Genomic DNA, 26,307 nt, shown 5'->3' with positions numbered 1-26,307 from the left:
GAAAATACATACAACAGCAACTTGGTGCCAGATATATCCAAGGTAGACTATCTAGCCAACAACAATGGCAGAACACATATACAAACTCTAGAAGGTCTTCCAACCTTTGTAGACGACCTATACGTATTCGGATATCTACAACAGAAAGATTGTGTAGTATCGAAAGGCAAAGTACTATGTACCACCGGAGACACTTCTTCGGCAAAAAATATAGTATCTAGAATATATTCCAACCTATCGGACCTAGTGGAATACAAACACGTACATATTGCCATTGTGCACACATTGTCTATATCTGCAAAGAACAGTACAATATCTAGTACTATAGATAGAATAGAAAGAGAAACGAATTCCAAGGCAAAAGAGAACTGGAAACAACAACATCCAAATACACCAATATATGCTCTATTTGTAGCAAAACTCGATGTATCCGAACTATCTATCGAACATCTACACAAAATCCTCCCAACATTCGAAGAGAGACTAGTAGCAAACAGATATGGTATCTATTCCATAGACTACACCAGAGATTTCTCCGGGACTCTAGACAGACAAGCACTAGTGGAATACCTAGCAGAAGAACACAACTTCCGAGAACAAGGCACATTCGTAGAAGCCATACAAGATTCCCAGCCTACAATACTCGACAACACACACTCTGTAGGAAACCACGTATGTACATGGATATCCGAACACAATGGCTATACAACGAGAACCAAACTATACAACAAAATAGTATCCAATTTCGAAGCAGGAGAAATACGAGAACAATTCGGCGGACATCTAGCAGACTACGTAGACTGTCCAAACGAACATCTTCGAAAAACCTTCCACCATCCAGATGTGCAATCTAGAGGCTGTACTAGAATAGAAGTATCGTTGTATGCATGCAGAGATAGAACACCAGAAACAGCAAACGAACTTGTAGACGATGTATTGGAATTCGTTTCTCCTGCAAACAATCCACTATTTGTAGTACAACCAGCAAAACAACAATGGAACAATCTTGCAAAAGAACTCGACAGATGCTTTGTTCTAGCCGATAGACCACAATCTGCAATATATGTCTGTTGGTATGCACATACAAGAACAAAAAGAATGGCAGGTGTGCGAATACGACCAACACAAAATACTGTAGACGACGACAAACTATGGAATACTGCAATTCTATGGGCTATGGGAGACTTTGGCTTTCGCAACTGTCCTATATTCCAAACCGAAATACTATGTGCAGACAAATACAGTGGAATACATCTTTCCAAACTACAATGCTATACAAAAGACAAAAACTCGAAAACAATACTTGTAGCGTGCAATAGACCTTGCCAACTACATCCAGACGTAGAACCTCCTACAATGCTTCTTCCACCTACAAACACAATAGAATGGGAGTGGAGACCAAAGAAAACACATACAATAGGAGTAGAACAACCTATCTACAAACTGCACAAAATAGAAAAAATTGCAGAACAGAAACAAATATCTCTACTATCTAGTATAGACCGAGAAAAGAAACTTGCACAGATTGGAGAAGAACAATGCGCAGAAGAATGGAGACAAAGTGCGATAGACAAACTGGAAAACTACCACAAAGAACATACCAATACAATAGAACAACGAGAAAGAGAAATAGAACAAATATACGAGGAAATGGAAAGAAACGAAAGAGACCAATACAACTCGTTGCAAATAGAAAAACTAGTAGAAAGAACTTTCTTGGGCAAAATAGAGGTATGTTCTTTGTGGTAGTTTTCCAGTTTGTATATCGCACTTTGTCTCCATTCTTCTGCGCATTGTTCTTCTCCAATCTGTGCAAGTTTCTTTTCTCGGTCTATACTAGATAGTAGAGATATTTGTTTCTGTTCTGCAATTTTTTCTATTTTGTGCAGTCTGTCCCGGAGAAATCTCTGGTGTAGTCTATGGAATAGATACCATATCCGTTTGCTACTAGTCTCTCCTCGAATGTTGGGAGGATTTTGTGTAGATGTTCGATAGATAGTTCGGATACATCGAGTTTTGCTACAAATAGAGCTCGAGCATATATTGGTATATTTGGATGTTGTTGTTTCCAGTTCTCTTTTGCCTTGGAATTCGTTTCTCTTTCTATTCTATCTATAGTACTAGATATTGTACTGTTCTTTGCAGATATAGACAATGTGTGCACAATGGCAATATGTACGTGTTTGTATTCCACTAGGTCCGATAGGTTGGAATATATTCTAGATACTATATTTTTTGCCGAAGAAGTGTCTCCGGTGGTACATAGTACTTTGCCTTTCGATACTACACAATCTTTCTGTTGTAGATATCCGAATACGTATAGGTCGTCTACAAAGGTTGGAAGACCTTCTAGAGTTTGTATATGTGTTCTGCCATTGTTGTTGGCTAGATAGTCTACCTTGGATATATCTGGCACCAAGTTGCTGTTGTATGTATTTTCTAGCAATATATGTGTTGCTATCGCCTTCTCGGCACGTAGTCCAATTCTTTCGAAAGTTGTAGATACGTTTGTCTCCATGCTATACAGTAGTAGATTTCATATGTTCAAATGGAAGTTGGAGATTGGAAAAATGCTTGGGGGAAAAGGTAGATTACTTTTGAGGTAGGTCTGATTTTTTTTGCGCTCTAGTAACATGGCCCAACCATACAAGTTGTTCGCGTCGAGATACATGATATACGAATCCGTTTTTTCAGGCCTGTAATCTTTCATATACTTGTTATTAGTCTCCGCGTATCTTCTTACAGTCATACTGATTCCACCGCGTATTCCCGCCTCTATCATGTTATATTGTTCGATATCCGTCAACAGTTCGAGTTCTATTCCCGTACTCTTGAGTAAAGCATCCCAAGACATTCCGGGAAGCGTGTAATAATGAACAGGATCGAGATTATGAGTTCGCAAACACGTACTTCTAAAATTCTGGAACACATCGGCAAGTAACAGCACATCAGTGACTAAGTACAGATCGTTATAATCACCTAGATTCTTACATTTAAACTTCTTCCACACATTCTTGGCATGCTTGTGGTCACTTTCTGATATATCCGTGTTGTTAAGTTTACTAAAGAAATGACTTTTCTTTGGTAGTTTTGTATCTTCGTATTTACTCCAATCGGTAATATATTCGTACGGAAAGACTCCTTTTCTCGTAACGAGCTTGAACTCCTCCTCATCTGTGAAATGTTCGCGCGTTAAAAACTTCTTATCATCCGGAAGGTTCTTCGCAAGCTGGTCGAGACTCGAACTCAAGAATGCGAAATTATCTAAAAACTTCAACCTTCCCCAACTGAATGTGATGTACTTCTCTTTATTATTCGCGATACACGTAATTCTACCACCACCTTTGTTCGCGAGCTCCGAAATGATCGCGTGAGAGTCGTAACCTTTGAGGTTGTGAAATAATATCGGCAACACAAATTCGTCGGGTTTTATTCTCAATTTAAGATTACACGATGCATGCGCGGCACCTCTATAGTTCCCTGTGATATGGTCATGATCTCTTACTTTATCATTTGCGAGTAGTTCCCCTCTACATATCCACCAAACTCGTTCGTTTTCAAACGATTCGTTATCTTTTTTGGTCACCTTTATTGGAACTGGTTTTTTCAATTCCTTGACAGTATGATAAAATATTATTCGAAGTTTTTCGAGAAAATGACTGACCGCATTCTCACCACGAAATAGTTGCGGTTTGTACGCCCTTCCATCAGACCTAACATGCACAAACCCGTATGACGAGATGATGTGTTCGCTTTCTTTGATGGTATTATTCGAATCGGAATCGTCTTTTATTTCTTTACAAATCGCCTCAAAATCAGCATATATCACATCACTAACTTGCATTTGATTTTGAAAATTGGTAAATTTGATCATTTTTGTCTTTTCCGATGGCATCTCAACGCGAGAATAGTTCTTGTGGTTGATCTGCGCGCATCGCTTAATATGTTCTTCTAAAAGTTCTGATGATGTTGTACCTGTCAAGCAATACTCACAAAAGTACATTGCTGCTTTGTGTTTGTTTGTATTACTAAGTAGTCTGTTAAAGTTCTTAATATAAGTATAATGTTGTCCACCATTTTCATTTTCTATAATAAGAAGTTTAATACGCTCCATGTTGGCGGGTTGTTTTGATATTCTTGCACGTTCAATCGTTTTATTTTTTAAATAGTATACATTAATAGCAATATTATTTTGAGTCTCAATCTTTGTAATTTGTTTTATAGGTGTAGGAAAGTCAATATTTTCAAAATTTAACCCATCATCAGAAGGATAGGCAGAAGTTAAATTAGAATTCGTTTTTGTTGGAAACTTGTGTGCACGTAAACAATGTCTTATACATTGATCATCTTTATTTTTAATATTAATCACAGCTCTTTTATTTTTTAACCATTGTGGTGATTCAATAAAGGATCCTGGAGATGTAATAGAAACTCTATTCACCCATAAACTAAAGATTCTTTTAATGAACCATCCTGAACCTTCATTTGTAAAATTTTCTATTTTTAACAAAATATGTTTTATTTGTTTTTCAATATCTTGATCATCAACAACATCAATAATACTTTGATATTCCGATCGAAATACAGCTACAGTAGTATCATCATTTTTAATTTGAGCAAACTCCACCGTTAAAACAATATTTTGTTTGGTCAGTGGAATAGCTCTTTGGTTAATAGTGTCCACTTTACTCATCATAAACGAAAGCGGATCTATTTCATTTGGAAGAGCCGCAAGTTTATAATTTTTAATAATACTACCAAACTCCTCCGTGGATTCAGCTTTATGTTGTAGTTTACGTATAATTTTAATAAGTTCATCTTTTTTCATTCTACTAAAACCACGAATTTTGAGCTTTCGTGCAATATCTTTAAGCGTAGCATTGGTCTCCCCCTCCAAAGCATCAAACCCCAGTGCTTTAATCAACTCAGTTTTATTCATAGATTCATGATTAGGAATCTCTTTTTTAGAAGCAAGATCACAGTAATACTTTTCAGAATATCGTTGCGCCATTTTCACTCTCAATATGTTCTATATTTAATCTTTTCTCTAATAGGATTTCACAAGCTGATCAATCTCTGAATCCAATGATAACTCCACCAAAGGGTGGAATATACCCTCTAGAATAGGCTTCAAAAGGGTCAATTTCATCATCAGAAGCATCCTCAGAGTCGCTTGAATGTTCTCCACAATCGGGTATAGGATCAATCTTTTTCTCCACAGGAGGAGGCTTCTCTTTTTTATACTTACATGTACAACAAATAGCATACTTCGTGCGTACATAAAGGTTGCATTTTAAACAAAGTACTGGAAGTGGCATTCCTTTTCTATGGCATTTAATATGATCTTTGCAATAGAGTCCCATGCAAGGTCGGCCACATACTCCACTTGTTTTAACTTTGGGGTACTCGCAAATGTTATGCGGAATAGGCATTTTTTCTATATTTACAATATAATGTATTTCTCTAAAAGGGTGATCACAAGCCGTGCGTGCGGGTGGGAAGATCTGCGCGGGCGGGACCACACTCTTAGCTATTGATCCCGTCCCAACTCGGGCCACACACGCCGAGCAGTCGCTAGCTTGCCAGCACGCACACACACGCGGGGAACGGGGCGACCGTTTCGCTCTCCATACACATATTTAAGGATCGCGCGTACTCAAACTAACTAGGTCAAACGTTCATATGTGAACGGTTGACCCACTTGATACCTCCTCTCTTTAAGGAGTCTTATGAACCAGAACCCCCATGACCATTTGGCTCTCCATACACATATTTAACCATCATTTTTTTTTATCTAGTGATTTGGCTCTCCATACACCTTTTTAAGCCGAAAAAAACGATCGCGTGGGTTTTTCGTTTTTATGGTTTAAGGCGTTGTTGCGCCTTATGGGCGCTTAAATCCGGATCGCGCGGGTTTTTCGTTTTTATGGTTTAAGGCGTTGTTGCGCCTTATGGGCGCTTAAATCCGTTACATATAGAACCCCCATGACCATTTGGCTCTCCATACACATATTTAACCATCATTTTTTTTATCTAGTGATTTGGCTCTCCATACACCTTTTTAAGCCGATCGCGCGGGTTTTTCGTTTTTATGGTTTAAGGCGTTGTTGCGCCTTATGGGCGCTTAAATCCGGATCGCGCGGGTTTTTCGTTTTTATGGTTTAAGGCGTTGTTGTACCTTATGGGCGCTTAAATCCGTTACATATAGAACCCCCATCCCTTATACTACTGCTCAACTCGGCTGTTTTATACCAAAACAAGCAAGCACACACACACACACACACACACACACACACACACACATATATATATATATAAACTTTCTAGCTTTTTAACATATACATTCATATATATTATGTACTTGGGGCAGTAGAGGAGGATATACATACATATATATATATATATATATATATATATATATATATATAGGGTAATTCGGGGCAAGAAGCACAGTCGGGGTCAAACGCCCACCCACAAAATATCGGATATCATGGTGCACAGCGAGCCAATCCCACTTTTTACCGTTTCCGCTTGATAGCCGGGAAAACACACCTCAACACGGAGGTCACGTAGAAGCCAGCCATGTTTTCCACATGCATTTGATTGCTTTCACCTTGATTTTTGTAAAACCCATGCTCATGAAATTTCGATGCCAGTGTCTGTTCTTCATTCAAAGCAAAATTCGATAATATTTTTCTGTAGAAGGAATGTGTCAGCCGTTGAAACGTTGCGTTGAAACCGATTGACCTCCTTTGCTTTTCCCTGGAAATTTTATCTAAATGTTTTCAAACTGGGGCAAAACGCCTACAAGGTGTTGGGGCAAAACGCCTACCAGTGGGCCTTTTGCCCCTTCACTGGGCGTTTTGCCCCCTGTGATTTGGAAAAGATGGTGAAGTCTTTCTTTGTGCTTCTCTCTGACTTCTTCAAGTGTTTTTCTTGATAGTTTAAAGCAGCACTGATGTACTTGTGCATTATTGAATACAAAGTATTAAAAAAAAGAAATATTCAGTTTTTACAGGCCATAAGATCCATTTGAACAAAGGGGTAGACGATAGCAAGAACAGGGTATTCAATGTTTTTAATATTGAACTACGCACTATACGTATGTGCTTGTTTTTATTGCTAGAGGTAACCTTGCAGTTACGCAATTTCGATCTTTCAGCATTCCGTTATATACATTCCTAATTTAATAATCATACCATCTGTTGAGTTTGAGCAGAGCGACTGGATCTTGAAATTTGAAGGGAATCTGTAATAATAGAGGGGGACATACATTTTTACTCAAGACTGTGTATCTTGGGTGGACAAAAAGGCATACGTTTTTCATTTCGTATCAGTCACACTGGACAAAGAATGGGTTCACTATTGGTTTCCCAACTCGAGCTGTGCTGTTCAAAGGTAATTTATTGCACCGTAAAAGGCAAATGCATTCATGCATGCGTGTGTGTTTGAGAGCAAGAAGAGGGGGAGGTTTACGTGCAGATACACCGCCTTCAGAACAGTCAACAAACGGCTGCCCATTCCCATAACCACATGTAGCATCTGGGCCTTCATTGTGTTCCAGTCAGCAGATCAGGATCATTCTTCCTATCCAAAAACTGACATTCAAAAGGCCAGTGGGAAAACAAAAAAAGCGGAATCAGCGGCGATCATAACATGTCCACCGTACAAAGCAAACATTCTCGAGAAACAGGCAAAGACGACTTACTGAGGCCTTTCATCTGTTCTGGAGTGTAGGCCGTCAACAACAGACCTCCACAATCTCCTATCCTGGCTGTGTCCATGCCTCTGTCTGGCTCGAGGTAAGGTCCATCTCATTTGTGTCTGCCTGGAGGTGTCTTCAAGTGTTTCTCGGTTTGCATATCTTTTTCTTCTTTTGGCGGTTCCATTTTAGGGCCTGTCTGGTGATGCTTTACGATGGTTTTCGTCGTAGTGTTTGCCTGATCCAATCCACTCTGGTTCTTCTTCCAATTCCTTTCAGCTGACAATAGTGTCTTCTACCATAGGTCGACTTTGCTGATCTTGTGTTGCCAGTGGATCTGGAGGATTCTTTTCAGATAGCTGTTGATGAGTATCGGCACTTTGTTAAATGTATTCTTTTTTCATCTTCCATCACCCAGTACCACACAACAGCACATACTTCACGTTGGAACTGAGAAACCGAATTTTTAGTTTATTTGTACAGCACTCTGGAGCTCCAGATGCTCATGAGCTGTATTAAGGCTGCTCTGCTTGCTTTGACATCTGCATCTGCGCTGTCTTGCTTGTTGAGGCCTTTCATCTTCCAGTATAACTGAATGATTCCACCTCATCCAGTATCTTACCTTCGAGTGTGACTGGCTCAGCACTAGTTGCATTTGTTTTCATGATCTTCGTATTGTCCCTGTGGATGTTGAGGCCTACTTGAGGTGATGTGGTGTCCGCTATTCCTGTTTGTTTTGGGACAACAGGGAAAGATCATTTGCAAAGTCCAGGTCATCCATGTGGTTCCACAGTGTCCATTGTTTCTTCTCTGTTCTGTTAATTATTTCAGAATACAATCAATGACAAGTAGGAATAAAAACATGAACAGGCAGTTTTGTCTGACACCAGTCTTGACCTGAAACTGGTGAATGAATGTAGACGACACTGCAACTCATTCGGCAAAACACTTCTTCAAGGAAATAAATGTCACCTAGGTAGCAGAGCAGCACGGCTGAGACAAGGAAGAATCTTGAAGAACCGCCAAAAGAAAACTGGAAGAGGTGAACGAGGAAGAAGAGGAATGGTCCTGTTTGATATGTCGTCAGCCATGTATGATAGTCGTTTTCGACTACGACCATCAGAACAGCAGAGGGGGTAAGAGCTGTTCCGACTATCTGGGCTAGAACTTTGTTTTAGTTGAGAGTGTCTTGCCCAAGTTACATCCCCACTCCTCGGCCAAGAGGGTTTTAGGGCAGTCGGCGTTGGTATGGTTCCCAAAGGCCAACTAGCCCCTAAGGCTGCAGCACTAAGAGCCAGTGCAATTTTGCCTCCTAGTTTGAGAGTCATAGTCCTTCACAAAAGACTAATCTGTAAGCGATTTCCCATTGCACTGGAAAAACCATTCATAATACAGCTCTCACTTTGTTGTTGGTCCAGCTGCAAACTTATGTCAGTCTGTGATAAAAGCTGATACTTACTGTCCTCAGCCATACAGTCACACAATTCCTCGTGAGGTGTGGGTGCAGCAACTTATGTGCATCCAATGGGCGCATGAAGAACGCACCCCTAGATTTGTCCAGTTTGTATGCCCTAACTGCGATTCTAGTGACACTAATTGATTTGCAAACCTGGATTCTCAAGCTTGCACACATAGAGACAGGTAGACCGAGAGGGATGGGGGAGGTTTGCAACCAGTTTTGTTGATCATTTTCATTGTATGATTTGCTTTTGACGTGTTTTTAATTGCATTGTCTAGCGCGTGCTTGTGTGAATACTGGAGGTGGAGTGATAAGCTGAAAGGATGAAGGCTGTGTGACAGTGATGAGAGAGAGAGAGTGAGTAATGGATAAAGCTAATATAAAGCACAATATAAGTGCAACGTGATTTTTACCTTTTTGAGTATTAAGTTTGTAATTAGATCGAGGGGCAAAACGCCCGAAATGTGGTGGGAAAACGCCCACGCTAGGCGCTTTGCCTCTCACGTGGGGGCATTTTGCCCGTATGTGGCCAAAATTAAAAAAAATTTTTTTTTTTAAGTTCATCGCCTCTTTAAGCATAATTGTTTCAATTTTCGATTACTTGGGATATGTTGAAGCGTGGTTGGGCCTCTATCGTTTACACTTAGTTACGAAGTGTTGTGGCTTCAATGAGAAGAGAAATTGGACTTCTCACTTAAGGGGGGCCTCATGCCGCGAATTACTAATATAATATATTGTGTGTGTGCGCGCGCGCGCGTTCCGTCCTTCGTACGTTTCAGAGATTATCCAGCGAAAGGGGGCAAGCCACTGCTTGATGATCGACGCACGGGCGGCGCTGGATACAGACCTGATGTATCGCGAAGAGTGGGAAACGGCAAAAAAAGGAGAGACGGAAGAAACGGAAGGCGGAAAAATGAGTTTCACAAAAAGAAAAGGTTGACGTCATGTGTGCAAAAAGAGAGCAACAACAGCAGTGAGAACATGGGGGCAGGGGCGATGGCAGTAAGGGCAGTAATGATGGCAGTAAGGACAGCAATGATGACAGTAATGATGGCAGTAAGGGCAGTAGTGCTGATGCTCACGACATGAAGACCTTCCATGATGGTCTCCGAGCTGTGTATGGGCCGAGAGTCACAGAATCAAACCCTGTTCAAGCCTCGGACCAGACCACCCTCCTGACAGACAAGAAAGACATCCTTGCCCGCTGGGCAGAGCACTTCAACACCCTCCTCAACAGGGACTCGTCCGTATCTGACGAGGCAATTGCAGCCCTCCCACAGCTACCAGTCAATGACTCGCTAGCTGCCCCTCCCACCAAGGTTGAGACCCAGAAGGCCCTGAAGCTGACAACGTCAGGAAAAGCACCAGGAGCGGATGGAATCCAGGCTGACATCTACAAGTATGGAGGCGAGGTGCTGACAGACAAGCTGACCACCCTGTTCCAGTCTATCTGGGAGAGAGGGGAGGTCCCCCAGGATTTCAAGGATGCTTCTATTGTGCACATTTACAAACGGAAGGGAGACAAAACATCCTGCGATAACCACCGTGGAATCTCTCCCCTCTGCATTGCCGGCAAGATCTTCGCCCGCATCATACTGAACAGACTGGTTGACCATGTCTCCAACACAGTCATCCCTGAAGCACAGTGTGGCTTCCGCTCAGGCAGGGGAACATGTGACATGGTGTTTGCTGTACGGCAGATGCAAGAGAAGTGCCGTGAGCAGAACAAGGCGCTCCACATGGTCTTTGTAGACCTGACTAAGGCCTTTGACATGATGAACCGCCATGGTCTGTGGAAGATCCTCCTGAAGTTCGGCTGCCCGGAGAGCCTAATCCAGCTGATTGCGTCTTTCCACAATGGCATGCAAGTGAGAGTACAGGAAAATACTGTTTGGTGTCATATACTGTACCATGTCAAACTGATGCAAACTAGGCCTATCGGTTTGCTCTGCTTGGCCAAATTTCGCGCGGCTAACAGTGAAAAGACGAGCAGTCCTGGCCCGGCCCGCTCTCAGCCAATCAAACGCCTCTAAAATCTATAAGCGCTGAATCATTCCTTTGGCCAAGGCTCTCCACGCCATCTTGTCAGGTTTACGCTCTGTCTCGTCTTACACTTTTTTCTGGCTAATAAGCGTATTCATTTGGCCTTATTTTGCTGCATGCAGCTTGTGTTTATTGTATTCTTACATTCTGTGTAATCGATTCGACTCGGCACCCTCGATTCGTTCGTTTTTCTCTACCTCTAAGTCGATCCTGTCTTTCCTTTCTCTGTTGGGGGTCGGATTTTCGCTGGGTGCCTGAGCGCGGGTTCCATGCCTCGTGTGCCATACCACGAAGGCATGGATCATGATGCTGGGACTGAGACTCGGCAAGAGACTCTTCCAGGCCCGGAGCTCATGATTCCTCCCGATACGGACTGCGGTGATGCGTCTTTAGACGCTGATCGCGGAGGCGACTTTCGTACCAGTACAACGGTCATGAAGGGGACCGGGGGGAAGGAGGTACGAGCGTCGCCTCCCGAGGTGTCCCAGCGCGAGGCAGTGAGAAAGGGGAGTGGCAAGTCCTCTCCTGGCGGTGGGGACTCGCAGCTGGGCGCGAACTCCCAAGGGGAGGCCGCGCCCGGCCGTTACCCGGGTCCCCACTCGGAGACGGCCCTCACGGGCCCAATTGTTCCCCCTCCTCCCTTCTCTGTCGACCCCCCTCCCCCACCTCCTTTTGGGGGGGGGGGGGGGGGAGAAAAATTTGGTTCTGGGGGGGGATCTCTACTTTGCCCACCCCGGGCCAAGCACCCCAGTCTCCCCACGGGAGGGGATTTGGGGCGCGTGGCAACCTGCTCTGCAGGTCTTCCCGCTATCCGGCCGGTCTCCCCTGCTGGGGGAGGCCCCCACGTGTCAGGCGGTTCCGGGCAGTCAGCCCGCTCGTCTTCGGGCGGGACTGACACCCAAGTCGGACCTGACCTCCCTCCGACTTGGCCAGGTTTTTCCCTTCATGGAGGTCAAGGCGCCATTGACCCTTGGGGTTCGGGTCACAGTATGGCTGGTGCCCACGGGTGGTTACCCCCATTCTACCCGTACTGGGGCGCACCTATGGTACACGCTGGGTTGCTGGGAGTACCAAGGGCCAGCCCCTTGTCCGCTCCCCACCGGACCCAACCCAGCACATCTCACAGGGTGACACACACAGCCCCGACAAGTGGGATCGACTTCTTGTCGGTCAGGTCGAGCTCCTCGACCAATATTGCCACTCTGTCCACAAATCGGGCCTCTGTCAACCCACAGGTGACCTCCACGGTCACAGTGGCCTCTTTATCAAGACCGACGGCTGCTGAGGGGCCCTACTCGGCCCGGGGGAGCCTGCGGTTCCCACCTACCCAGCCCTCGGTCCTGCAGTGAGATGAGTGGGTGTTTGTCCTCTCACAGCACTCGTGGGTCCCTCTTGCATCCAGGGACGCCCTCTCTGAAAAGGTGTGGCACCCACCATCCCAAGCATGGTTGGACCTACGGTCCACATGCTCCCCACCCGCTTCAGGTGTCATGGTCCCGGCTCGGGATCGTCCCAGCTCATCCCGCTGGGCTGACCACAGCTCACAGGACGCCTCAGTGGGTACATCCACTTGGGATGGCACCCAGCAGGGGATGGACTGCAAACAAGAGTGGGAGCCCCTGTCTTCAGATGAGGACGAACAAGCGGATGAGCACTCTTCGCCCCCATCCCAGGGGGACAGATTGAGCCCGCGCCTCCCTAGGGACCAGCCTGAGCCAAACTCGGACTCTGCCGAGCTCGAACTGACCCTCCCCAATAGGGTCAGGTATGCCGAATCAGTCCCTCAGACTACTTTGTTACCCTTGACCCTCCTTACGCCATGTGACTCTAACTCCAGAACCACAAGGCGACTCAGAGTGCCAGAAATGGTGCAGGAATGGCTTAATAAGCCAGCCCGCACTGTCAGGGGTGCTGCTTCCATCCCTCCTCCAGGCAGGGAGTCCCTCTCTGCCCTGGGCGCTTTTTCCCCGGGAAAGTTCCTTAAAGATTCCTCCAAGGGAGGGGTGTGGTCCTGGTACACAAGGACCACCCTGCCTACAGGGAAGCAGAGCCCTCCGCGCAGGACAGGATGTTGGTCTCACAGCGCACCACCTTCCCCACTTCAGCTACCCTATCCTTTAAAACGTTAGCAGAGTGGGACAAATTGGCCCGCCGCTGCCTCCTCGAGGTTTCCACAGCTTACACCTTCTTCGACGCGTTCCTCCACAGGGCCAATGAGCTGTGGGAACAGGGTCCAGTTAATCAGGACACGGGGTCTCCTTCCTCTGTCCCGCCTGGCCTCTTCACTGACCAGAGGTTAAACGCTTTTGGCAATAGGGTAGCATCTGGCCTCACGGCAGCTGCAGACACAGCTACCAGCCTTCACTTCAATACGGTGCTAGCGCGGCCATTCTCAGCCTCTCTAACATTCCTGTGGAGGAGAGGGCTGCCCTGCAGTCCATCCCAGCACAGCAGCACTCCCTCTTCGGCCAGTATGCACCCCATTTTGTCAGCCACAGGGCACAGACAAACAGGGAGGTGGCCTCATATTTGGCCCACAACTCCCAGGGGTGCCAGGGTTCTATGCCATTGAAGAGACCGGCCACCAGGGCCCCTCCATATACCACGCCGCCTAAGTCAAAGCGGCGTGTGCAGAATCAGCGGCAGAGGAATAAACCACCTTATGTCCGTCCAAGCCGACCGGCCATGCCCAAGGCCAGAAGGCAGCACCCCCAATGACTGGGCCCTGATTCAGCACTGCCAGTCGTTCGGCCCCTCCAAGTAGGAAACTTGTCCCGGCATGCACATCAGTGGCGTGCTCTGGGACTCAACGACGGGATTGTATCGGTGCTAGAGTCGGGTACATGCTGCCTTGGGCGGAGGACCGCCCCCCTCTAAGATCCACTCCTCCTCCTTATGTGCCCACCTCGACGGAGCAGGAGAGCGTCTTAGAGAAAGAAATATTGCACCTACTCCTCATAGGGGCGATATCTCAACTCTCAGACCCGGGTCCCGGTTTTTACGGCTGGTTGTTCGTGATTCCAAAGGTCTCGGGAGGGTGGAGACCAGTTTTGGACTTGTCCCACCTCAACAAATTCCTCCCCAAAATCAAATTCAAGATGGACACACAGGCACAGATTCGGGAGACCATCCAACAAGGCGATTGGGCTACCTCTATCGATCTGAAAGATGCTTATTTTCATATCCTCATCCATTCTGCATCCCGTCGGTACCTGAGGTTCGTGTGGAGGGACAAGGTGTTCCAGTTCCCGGCCCTCCCATTTGGTCTGTCCCTTGCCCCTTTCATGTTCACCAAGGTGGTGCGGGAATTGGTGTCCATCGTCCGCTCGGAATCCATTCGTCTGTGTGTACCTGGACGACTGGCTTATCCTGGCCCAGTTGCAGGCCCTGTGCCAGAGTCATACGGCCAGACTTCTAGACCTTTGCTCCCAACTGGGAAATGCGATCTGTCCCCAAGTCAGTCCTTCGACTTCTTAGGGATGAGATTCGACACGCGGTCCATGATAATCTCTCTGACGCCAGATCGCTGGGACCTTCTGGCAGGCCTCCTCAGCCACTTGCGCCGTTCCTCCCAAGCAACAGCGCAGACGCTTTCTTCCCTCCTGGGCATGATTGAGTCCATGGCACCTCTCATTCCCCTGGGCACGGTTCTCAAGTGCCCTCTCCAGAGGGCACTGAGGTTAAGCTGGTCCCAGAGCACTCAGCCATGGGATACCCTGATATGTCTGGGCGAGTGGTTCCTTGATGTGACATCAGAGTGGTTAATCACCCCTCTTCGGACACAGGGGGTGCCCATAGCCCCACCTACTCTTCAGGTGGCACTCTTCACAGACGCCTCCTCCCTGGGCTGGGGAGCCCACATGGACTCACTCCATGCAGCAGGGACTTGGTCCCCAGAGGAGCGCCTATGCCACATCAATGTTCTGGAACTGGAGGCAGTTCGCAGGGCTCTCCTGCACTTCATGGGGGAGGCCACTGGCAAGACCATCTGCTTGTTCACGGACAAGACGACGGTCGCATGTTATGTTCGTTTCCTTCCAGAGTTTCTGGCTAAGAACCAAGACCCTGAGGTTCCTTCCCTCTCTCTGAGGGTCAGACCTTTGTCTGATATTCTTGCCCAAGATGATGAGGATAGGCATCTCTGCCCTGTTCGGTGTCTCAAATACTATTGGGATAGGTCTCGCCATAGGCGTTCTTCTCAGAGGTCTGCTCATTTCCCTCAACGAGAATGACAAGAAAGACATCACTGCAGGCACCATTTCCCGCTGGGTTTCCCAAGTCATTCGTAGAGCCTACTCTCATGCACACAGGGATATCAGCTGTCTTCATCCCAGAGCACACGAAGTGCGGGCCATAGCTACTTCAGCTGCTTTCCAGCACTCAGTGCCACCGCAGCATGTCTTGGAGGCAGCCTTCTAGCGGTCTGAGAATCCCTTCATCAACTTCTACCTCAGGAATTTCCGTATGACCAGGGCTGACGGTTCCAAGGGGATTTCCTTTGTCGCGGCTAACACTGCCGTCTCAGTTACAAGGGCTCCCCATACGAACCAGTAGGCGCTGCCCTCCTCCATTTGCTTTAAATTCTGCATCAGTTTGACATGGTACAGTATATGACACCAAAAGGAGGAGTTTGTATTATACTCCATGTTTGGTGTAACATATACTTACCATGTCAAACTCGAATGCCCGCCCGTCCATCCCCGTGTCTCCGTCGTGGTTCTCATGGGGCATTTTCTTTGATGGCCACGGAATGATTCAGCGCTTACAGATTTTAGAGGCGTTTGATTGGCTGAGAGCGGGCCGGGCCAGGACTGCTCGTCTTTTCACTGTTAGCCGCGCGAAATTTGGCCAAGCAGAGCAAACCGATATGCCTAGTTTGCATCAGTTTGACATGGTAAGTATATGTAACACCAAACATGGAGTATAATACAAACTCCTCCTACATGTCGGATCCGTTCCCTTTGGTAAATGGAGTGAAGCAGGGCTGCGTCTTGGCACCCACACTGTTCTCCATTCTCTTCTCTGCCATGCTGATTGACGCCTTCCAAGACTGTGACTGGGGCATCTACATTCAGTTTCGCACAGATGGCAAACTTTTCAACTTGTGGCGACTCCATGCCAGGTCCAGGGTGTTTGAGGCACTGATGAGAGAGTTCCTCTTCGCTGATGACTGTGCGCTTGCTGCACACACCCATGAAGACATGCAGTTCATTATGGACAGGTTTTCAACCTCCTGCAGCCACTTTGGACTCACCATCAGCCTCAGCAAGACCGAGTCCATGTACCAACCAGCTAGCTCACAGAACGCCAGTGCCTCCCCCCCACCTGCAACCAAGATCAATGACACAGAGATCAAGTCAGTCGACAAGTTTTGCTACCTGGGCAGCACCCTATGCAGCAACGGAACCCTTGATGCAGAAGTGACGCGCATCGCCAAGGCCAGCTCCGCCTTTGGCAGACTCAACAACAGGCTGTGGAACAACAAAGGCATCAGGCTCAGCACCAAGATGAAAACCTACAGAGCTGTTGTGCTGACCACCTTGTTGTACTGCTGTGAAACATGGACGGCGTATCGCCGTCACATTCAACAACTTAAGCAGTTTCACCAGAGATGCCTACGAAAGATCCTCGGCATAAAGTGGCAAGACAGGGTCTCCAACCTCCAGGTCCTAGAGAGAAGTGGCCTGCCCAGCATCGAAAGCCTGCTGAGCCAGTGCCAGGTAAGCTGGACAGGACACGTTGTCCGCATGACAGACAGCAGGATCTCGAAGATGTGAAGGCAGAAAGGGTATTGAGTGCGGTAGAGGGTATTGATGGCGATAAGAGCAAAAGTGACGGAGTTTCTTCTTCAACGACGTGACACACAAGAAGAACGTCATGGTATGATGTCAAAATTGGATGCATCGCGAATGACGCGACCTTCACCTTCACCTTCACCTATCCCGTAGTCTTGTGGACCGTTGGGGCGCCACAGGTGATCTGGCAACCAGCATCCTCCAATCCTCTCGGTTTTCTGACCTCCTGATTGTATCGCTCAACCTCAAGCCCGTCCATTCTGGGATGTTGTCCTCCCATCTCTTCCTCTGTCTGCCTCCTCTCCTCCCCCCTTGCACTGTGCCCTGCAGGAATGTCTTGGCAAGCCCTGATGATCTCATGACATGGCCATACCATTTGAGCTTGCGTCTCTTGAACAAGGTCAACAGGTCTTCGTAGGGCCCAACGACTTGCCTGATTCTGTTTCGAACTTCTTCGTTCGTGATATGATCTTTGTAGGAGATGCCCAGGAGTCTTCGAAAGCATCTCATTTTTGTGGACTGTATTCTCTTTTCTATTCCAGCTGTTAAGGTCCACGATTCACATGCATACAAGAGTATTGATGTCACCAGGGTATGCATCAGTCTGATCTTTGAGCCAAGTGCAATGTTCCGGTCGTTCCAGATGTACCTCAGTTTTGTGAGCGCTGCTGTCACCTGTGCAATCCTGGAGAGTACTTCGGGTTTGGATCCCTCATCTGTCACAATTGCTCCCAGGTATTTAAAGCTGTGGACAGTTTCTAGCTTCTGGCCATCCACTCTCATGTCTGTGCTGATGCCATTGGTGTTGTTGGTCATCAGTTTGGTCTTCTCTGCACTGATCTGCATGCCATAGGCTCTAGAGGTTTTATCAAGGTGGTCCACTAAGCTAGCTAGCTCCTCTTCTTTTCCTGCTAGGCCATCAATATCGTCGGCGAAACGTAATATGGTGACTGCTCTGCCTCCGATGTTGACTGTTCCTTTGTGGTCTTCAAGTGCATCTGTCATGATTCTTTCCAGGAAGATGTTGAAGAGAGTTGGTGAGAGCAAACAGCCTTGCCTCACTCCGACTGTGGTTCTGAACCAGTCCCCTATGTTACTGCTGAAGTAGACTGCGCTGGTGGCTTTGTCGTAGAGGTTCTGTATCACTCGGGTCAGGTTGGCATTGATGTTATACAACCTCATGGTGGCCCATAAAGCTGCATGCCATACTCGGTCAAACGCCTTCTTGAAATCCACGAAGACGTGGTAGAGGTCTTGCTGATGTTGGAGGTACCTCTTGCACAGTATTCTGAGGTTGAGGATTTGCTCTGTTGTACTGCGCCCTGGTCTGAAACCTGCTTGTTCCTCTGCGATGATCTTCTCCGCTTGTGGCTTCAATCTATTCAGCAGGATCTTTAGCATGACTTTGCTGGGATGGCTTATTAGGCTGATCGTGCAGTAGTTCTGGCACTGTTGTAGATTGCCTTTCCTGGGGAGGGTGATGATCAGTGACTGGGTCCACGGTGTTGGCCACTCCCCTGTCTGCCAGATCGTGTTGCAGATGGTTGTGAGGGCTGTGATCATTGTTTCTCCCCCTGCTTGGACCAGCTCTGCTGGGATATTATCCACTCCTACTGACTTCCCCTTTTTCAGCGATTTTACAGCTGCTTCCACTTCTTCTCGAAGGATTGGGTGGTTGTCGTTGTTGGTTGCTGGAGGGACGTTCAGTACCTCTGGGTCTCCCGTGGCTCTGTGACCGTACAGCTCGGAGCAGTATTCAGTCCACCTCTTCAAAATGTCCTGTTCTTCAGTGATACATTTTCCGGTTTTGTCCTGGATGGTGGTGGTTCGTTCTTGCCTTGTGCTGGTCAGTTTTTTCACAAGTTGGTATGCCTTCTTGCTGTTGTTTTGTTTCAGGGTTTTTTCAATTTCCTGGCATTGCTCTTTAATCCAGTTCTCTTTTGCCTTTATCATGCTTTTCTTGATTTGTTGGTTGACTGCTCTGTACTTCTTCACTCCTTCTGTCTCGCCTTTTTTGTTTTTCAGCTCTCTCCGCTTGTCACACAGATCCAGGATGTCAGATATGATCCAGGGCTTCTTGGTTGAGCGGTGTTTTCCCAGGATCTCCTTGGCTGTTTCCGTCACAGCTGTGTTGAATGTGTCGATCAACTCGCCCATCTCTATGTCTGAGCCGTCTGCGTCAACGACAGTGAGCGGGGCGAACTTCCCGCCTATCATTACTTGGAAGGCTTCTGCTATCTGTGGGTCCTTCAGCTTTTCAAAGTCAAACTTGATCCTTGCTTTCTGATCTTCTTCAGATGTAGCCTGAAGGTCATCATCACAAGGTCATGGTTACTCCCAATATCGACCCCTGGAAAGCTCCATGTTTTGGCGATGTTCACACTCGACTGGAAGCGTCGTTTAACCATGATAGAGTTTATCTGGTTGTGGTGTTCACCTCCTGGGCTGTGCCATGTCCATCTCCTGGATGCCTTGTGTGGACCAAACGTGTTCATCAGTTTGAGGTCGTTGTAACTGGCGAACTCCAGGAGCCTCAGTCCTTTTTCGTTGGACTCTTTATTGCAGTGGCGCCCGCATGTTTCTTTCCAGTCCTTGCAAGCATCCTCTCCCACTTTGGCGTTCCAGTCTCCTTGTACAACAACGATGTCTTTCTTTGGTGTCTGATCTAGGATTCCTTGAAGTTGGCCGTAGAAGTCTTCTATCTCTTCGTCGTCGTAGTCTGTCGTTGGGGCATATGCTTGTATTACTGTGATGTTGAAAGGGGATGCCCTGAGACGAATGGTCATCAGGTACCGTTGGCACATTTTGGGACAGGTACCGTTGGCACATTCTGGGACTCTGTGAAGTACGATGGAAGAACTTCGGAGAAACAACTACCCACGAAGGCCACAAACTTTACTTCAGTGGCAGAGAGGACAAACATGAACAAGGCGTCGGATTTCTTATTCACAAGGACACCGTCACGCGCCCTTAGGCCCGTCGCCCACGGGGCGTCAGCGACAGCCGTGCATCATTTTTTTATGCCTCGCTACATTCGCCGACGCCTGAAACTTGTAGCGAGGCGTGTCGCTCGCATACGCGCGACAAATCTCCCCAGGCATCATGCATCACGCTCCATATTTGGAAAGTCACGTGCTGTCAGTGTCGCCCTGACGATAATTTATTGTTGATACTGAAGAGGAAATTATGGTTGACTGTTGCCATGAAAATACCCCCCACTTTTCGAAGAAAACAAAAAACGAAGTTTTTGTTGTTGTTTTTGATGATGTTTTTTTTGTTTATTTTTTTAATTTATTTTTTTACATTTGAAATGGGGCAACATTTAGATATAACATGCTTTTGTTGTTTTATACTGTTTGTTTCTTTATTTTCTTTTGACGTTTTTTCAAACACATCACCACGTTTCCTTGAATTTATTCATCGCACACCCTGTCCAGTATATCTGTTTATTAGTTATTATTCAGTCACTTTTCCATGCATGATATTGATATTCATTGCAAAATCAATCATTTGTTCAATCATTCAGTCACTCACCAGTCACTATATTAATTGTTACATCAATCAAATGATCTCTCGTCTGTTAACTGTCTCAAACAATGTAATGAAATAAAGTCTGTGTTGTTCAGCATGCCATTTTGCTTGTCTATTCATTCATGCAATTAGATAAACTGGATAAATTTATCATAATTCATACTTACATATTCATTTATATGTATTCGCTGATTTCCATTTTATTCACTTCATTTATAAGTCATCAACATTTTATTTATAAACATAAAACTGCATTTATTCATTATTTCATTTTATTCGTTTACTATTAAATTGTTGACCTGTTTTAATTTTATCACTATTTTGCTTCTTTGCTATCCAGTTTTCACTGACCCTTTCCTTCATTGAATATATTCTGCATTGTATTTGTTTATCTAATATTGTACTATTCATTATACAGGTCTATCTGTCCAGCTGTCTGTCTGTCCTTTGTTTAAATCCTCCAGCTGGATGACAACGATGGTCATCATCGATCTCGATGGACAAACCACCACCATTGTACTATTCATTATACAGGTCTATCTGTCCAACTGTCTGTCTGTCCTTAATAATTTGTTTAATGATTCATGCGTTTACTTCTTAATTTACTTGTACTTTATCATTCATTCCAAATATTTGACATGACAAGATGAACTATAACAATTTATATTCTTGACTGATTGTTCATTTATTTCATCTTTCTTTTTTAAACTCGTTTTATTTTTTCCATCAAATATTTCTAAAGTGCTTTTTTGAATGGTTGCTTTAGACGACATGACTTTAAAGAGGGAGGTAAACCATTCCATATCGTTCCCCCAGAATATATTAAACTAGATTTATAAAAATTGTTTCGGGGTCGTGGAAAAGATAGTTTGTGAGTGTGTCTATTTTCATTAGTAATAAAATTCTGGGTTATTTTCTTTGGTGCCGTTCCATTCGCTATACTGTGCATACACATACATTTGTTAAGTAACAGTCGACTTTTGAGCGGAAGAATGTCTAAATTTTTATAGTCATTATCTGTCAAAGTATTAGATTTTAGTTTAATCAGTTTTAGAGCTCTTTTGTGCAAGCGACTGATGTGTTTGAGGTTAGTTTCGCTGGCATTATCCCACAACGTGGATGCATAGTTTATGAGAGATAGAATGTGTGCGTGAAAAATAGCTTCCTAGAATGAAGATTGAGAAAATGTTTAACCTTGCTAAGCTGGTATATTCTTTTGGAAATTCTTTTTCCTAGATCAGCAATATGATCAGACCATGACAGGTCATTGTCTTTTATGACCCCCAATACTTTGTGTGTTGTAACTTCTTCAATTGTTTTCCCGTGGATGTATAAAGGTGTAAAGGAGGTATGCATTTTTTGTCGTTTCTGTCATGTCATCACATACATACATTTAGTTTTGCCTGTATTTAGAGACATGTGGTTCAACTCAGTCCATTTGACCAAACTATCTATATTGTTCTGAAGCTCATTTACAAGTTCAGTTGGATTATCACTATTTGACTGAAGTGAGATGTCGTCCACGAACATTTCGCATGTGCATTGTATATGTAATGGCAAGTCATTTATATATATATATGGAAAATAAAAGTGGACCAAGCACTGATCCTTGTGGTACACCAAATTTTACAGGCAGTAAATCAGACCTGCTAGAACTGATTTCAACCAACTGATCACGGTCATTGAGAAAGGAGATAAAAAAAATCTTGAGCATCATTTGACAAATTGTAGTGTGAGAGTTTTCTAACAAGAAGAGAGTGGTTAATTATGTCAAAAGCCTCGGCGAAGTCAACAAAGAGAATACCTGTGAACACATTATTGTTTATGTTTGAAAGGCATCTTTCAATAATTTGTATAAGAGCTGTGTGACAGGAGTGATTTTCCCGAAAACCTGATTGGTTTTCGTGTATCAAATCATATTTCTTGAGATAGGAATTACGGTGAGATTGCACATGTCTTTAAAGTGGTTTGGACAAAACAGACAGTATAGAAATAGGTCTATAGTTAGATGGATTATCTCGGTCTCCTGCTTTGTACAGTGGTATAACCTTAGCTTGCTTAAATTTTAATGGGAAAACCTATTTATCAATACATAAATTATATACATAGGTGAGAGTGTCTGATATATATGCTGCACTGGCCTTTAGTATTTTACCATCGATTCCATCTAAGTCTCTTGTTCCAGATTGTTTCAGGCGTAGTAAGCTATGAAATACTTCGTTTATTGTCACAGGTGTTATATCAAAGTTGGCTGAGATGTTTTTCGAGTCACAGTATTGTTTCAGTAGTTTTAGTTCGTTTTCATTTGTTTTATCATTTACAATTATATTGTTGGCAATGTTAGCAAAATGATAGTTTAACTTTTCTGGTGATATCTCCATTGGTTTATGGAAATTAGACATTGAGCTCTTGTTAGTCAAGATATTAATGACTTTCCAAACTGCTTTCGAATTCTGAGAAGACGACACTCGATTTTGAAAATATTTAATCCTACTTTTTCGCTTCATAGAATTCACTTTATTTCTTTGTTTTCTATATAATTCTACTTTCTTTGATCTGTGGTAGTAATCTCTTAATTCAATTTCATTATCTATTTCCTTTGTCAACCACGGAGGTTTAATTTTATGCTTCACCCTTTTTCTCATAAATGGAGCATGTCGATCATACACTAAATTAAATGTGTTTACCCAGTAGTTAATGGCATCGTCGGGATTTCTTATTTGATAAACATATTCTAAACCAGAATGAAGCAAATCATTAATGAATGTATTCTTATCGAAATGGGTGAAACTTCTGTAAAATATTTCTTTATGACCCGATTTAGGAATTTTGACACCTTTCTTTTTCCAAGTTAGACAAACAGACGAATGGTCACTACAGCCAGTTTGAACAGAACATGTTTCCACTATATTAGATTTTGTGTTGACGTAAATGTGGTCAATGAGAGTTTCAGTGTGTTCAGTGAGACGTGTAGGGCGATCGACTATTTGTTCTAGTCCGTACAGAGCGTAACTGATGTTCCATTTTGTTCCAGGTACTGTCAAATCAATGTTAAAGTCCCCAAGGAGAATAATTTCTTTAGACTCAAGTATAGCTGCATCTATCATCGAATTAAATTTGTCGTACCAGTCAACGGTTTCGGCTGGCTTTCTATAAAGGAATCCTATCATAATAGGTTTACAACGTTTAAGATTAATTTCTATCCAATAGATTCCGTGCCATGATTTTCAAGGTGTGTTAGTCTCTTGAACATTACTGAGTTATTACAATATAAAAGATGTCCAGTAGATCTTGGACCAGCAGGGTCAAGTCGGATGATATCATAGTTAGGCATGCATATATGAGAATCGGGGATACGATCAGTTAATCTAGACTCTGCTACACAGAAAACATGAAAATTAACCCCATTGTTATGCAAAATGGTTGCGATATCATCAGTCTAATTTCTGACACTGTTGATATTTAGATATCCTATGCGAAGCCCCTCTTGCGATGGCCATGTATCTTGAGTGAGAGGCATTGTATGGCAGTAGGAAATAATCACATATACAAAATGTAGGTGCTTTACACACAAGAATTACTTTCAGTATAGCAGTATGTGCCCAAATACAATGCAAGAAAAAAATCGGTTCAATTAAAGACTAAAGCACAAATACAATGGTATCCAATGAAACTACTGAACAAGCAGACGTGAGCGAATGCCTACAATCAGTTAGCAAACACTCAACAAAGCATGTAATATCTAAAAAAAAAAAAAAAACACCACCCGTGACACACTTAGCAGCGTGTCTATCACTGACCAAGATAGTCTATAAGTATTTGATACGGCAATCCAAACGTAACTGGTCCAGGGAATACAAAAATTCAGCGACCTCTATCCAAGTCCAGCAAGCTGCAACACACTCCCCCCATCCCCCATCGCTTCATCTTCGTCAACTCCCATCATCCCCCACCCACTCACCCCTTTGCAACATTATGCACATATGCAATCACACACTCCATTCATACTTGCACTCGCACACATTCATCCTTATCATGGACATGGACGCTGAAATGACTGGTAAGCACCCATGTAAGTAGTAATCATGCTACGCAAGAACTGTTCAAAAGGGTTAGTAGCAGGCATGTGTAAAAAATTGGCAGGAATGTCGGGTTTAAACATTGGGTCTTGGGGCATTCTTGTTTGAACAGGGGGGACAAAGCTCATTCCATGATATGGTACTTGTGGTGGTGGTGGATTTGACTGAGCTGTCTGAATGTTGTCACCATACATAGGGGGTGGGGGAGGGGCTTGGGGGTTGGGCAGGTGAGAAGGTGGGGGTGGTTGAGAGGGTGTGGGAGAGTGACCACTGAACGTGCGATCAGAGGAGTTTGATGTTTGCTGTGACCAGTGGTTTTCTCTGTGTGGGAGGGGAGGATAATGAAACATGGATTCTGGCGAATGGTAATCATTGGATGGGGCCCTGCTTTGCTGTCTGTATTCTGGGTTGTAATCTGAGTAGTTTGTATGCGTGTGACTGTTGGACGCTGAGGCCATTTGAGTGTTCCGTGTGGGGTTTGACTCTCGGAACCGAATTGGGAAAAACAGTTGCTTAAAATTTAGTGCGAGTTTAGCTGTGTCATTTTCACTTGGGTGAATGAGGTTGCTGTATAGAACAAGTTTGGGCTTTCCTGTTGATGTTGTAAAAGTAAGGAAATTATCAACGAATTCTGTATTCAGCATTTCACATGTTGTTAATTGATGGTGTGATGAAAGTGTTCAGGTGGTGTGTACCTCGTGCTGGGACTATGGAGCTGAGGATTACTCTGGCATGAGGGAAGATGTTACTGGCCAGGTGAATGAGGTCACACCATGTCTCTGTACTGACTGTCCCTGTGGCTCTACAGTCATTGACCCCGGCATGTACAATCAACACTTTGAGACTGGAGGAACCACGTTGTTGGTGCAGCCAGTCAACCACGTCACAGATGGTCATGCCTGGCACACAGATTTTTGACGTGGATTCTTGTCGGAGGTTATTCTTCGGAGATCAATGTCTCTGATGACTGAGTCCCCAATCAGCAGAACAGAGGTTCTGTCTGACACTGAACGACGGGACAGAATGTCAGATGGGGTGTTCCCTCGGTCCACTTCTTTGCTGTCAACACCAGTTTGATCTCGTGCTGTTCTGGAGCTTGAGTTTGTGTTAGGCTTGCGATCCACTGGGTGAGCTGTGTTATCTTCTTGCTGGGGAGGGCTCAGCTGATGAGACGTCTGAGTGGAGAGGACGGGGCTGTTCTTTTCTGTTCTAGGACTCCGGCTCTGTGTGGGCTCACTGGGTTGTGTCGAAGGATGATTCAGCACCTCACTGCCAGAGTCAAACGTGTTCCGGGTCGTTTCTTCTTCAGAGGCAGTTGGATGACGGAGGTCATCATTTTGGTCACAAGTGATGGACTTTCCGTTGGTTGCAGCGTCAGCTGGTGATGGTCTGGAGGTTTCCCTGGCTCTTGGTGATGTGCTGCAGACGGTGGTGGGTGTTAGAATGTTTGTGGTATCTTCCTGCACAACGCCTACATTATCACCTTCAGTCTGGGTACTGGCTTCACGTGATCTGACGGGCTTCAACTTTTTTAGGTCCGCACAGACATTCCCAAACTGGGTTTTTAAAGAGTGGTTTTCTTTTTTCAGCGCGTTGACTTGCTTGTCTAGCTCACCGATTTTTGCTTCAAGGGAGCCAATCAATGAATTGAGCGTCTCTGTCTTGAATGCTATAAGTGTACGTAATTCGTTTTTTGTA

General features: G+C 44.8%; 1 protein-coding gene across 1 annotated transcript; it reads right to left on the bottom strand.

Moving 5' to 3' along the window:
- Positions 1-1,329: 1,329 nt before the first annotated feature.
- Positions 1,330-25,506, bottom strand: LOC143299552 (uncharacterized). Its single transcript, XM_076612835.1, has 4 exons — positions 25,305-25,506; positions 19,471-19,718; positions 18,618-19,303; positions 1,330-1,369 (listed from the first exon to the last, which is right to left on the bottom strand). The coding sequence occupies exons 1-4, from the start codon at positions 25,504-25,506 to the stop codon at positions 1,330-1,332; spliced, it is 1,176 nt and encodes a 391-aa protein (XP_076468950.1).
- Between the last annotated feature and the right edge of the window lie 801 nt (positions 25,507-26,307).

The sequence above is a fragment of the Babylonia areolata genome, chromosome 25, assembly GCF_041734735.1.
Source record: "Babylonia areolata isolate BAREFJ2019XMU chromosome 25, ASM4173473v1, whole genome shotgun sequence".
Taxonomy (NCBI): domain Eukaryota; kingdom Metazoa; phylum Mollusca; class Gastropoda; order Neogastropoda; family Buccinidae; genus Babylonia; species Babylonia areolata.
Note: the sequence above shows the minus strand (reverse complement) of the source record. Positions and strands in the feature narration are given on the sequence as shown.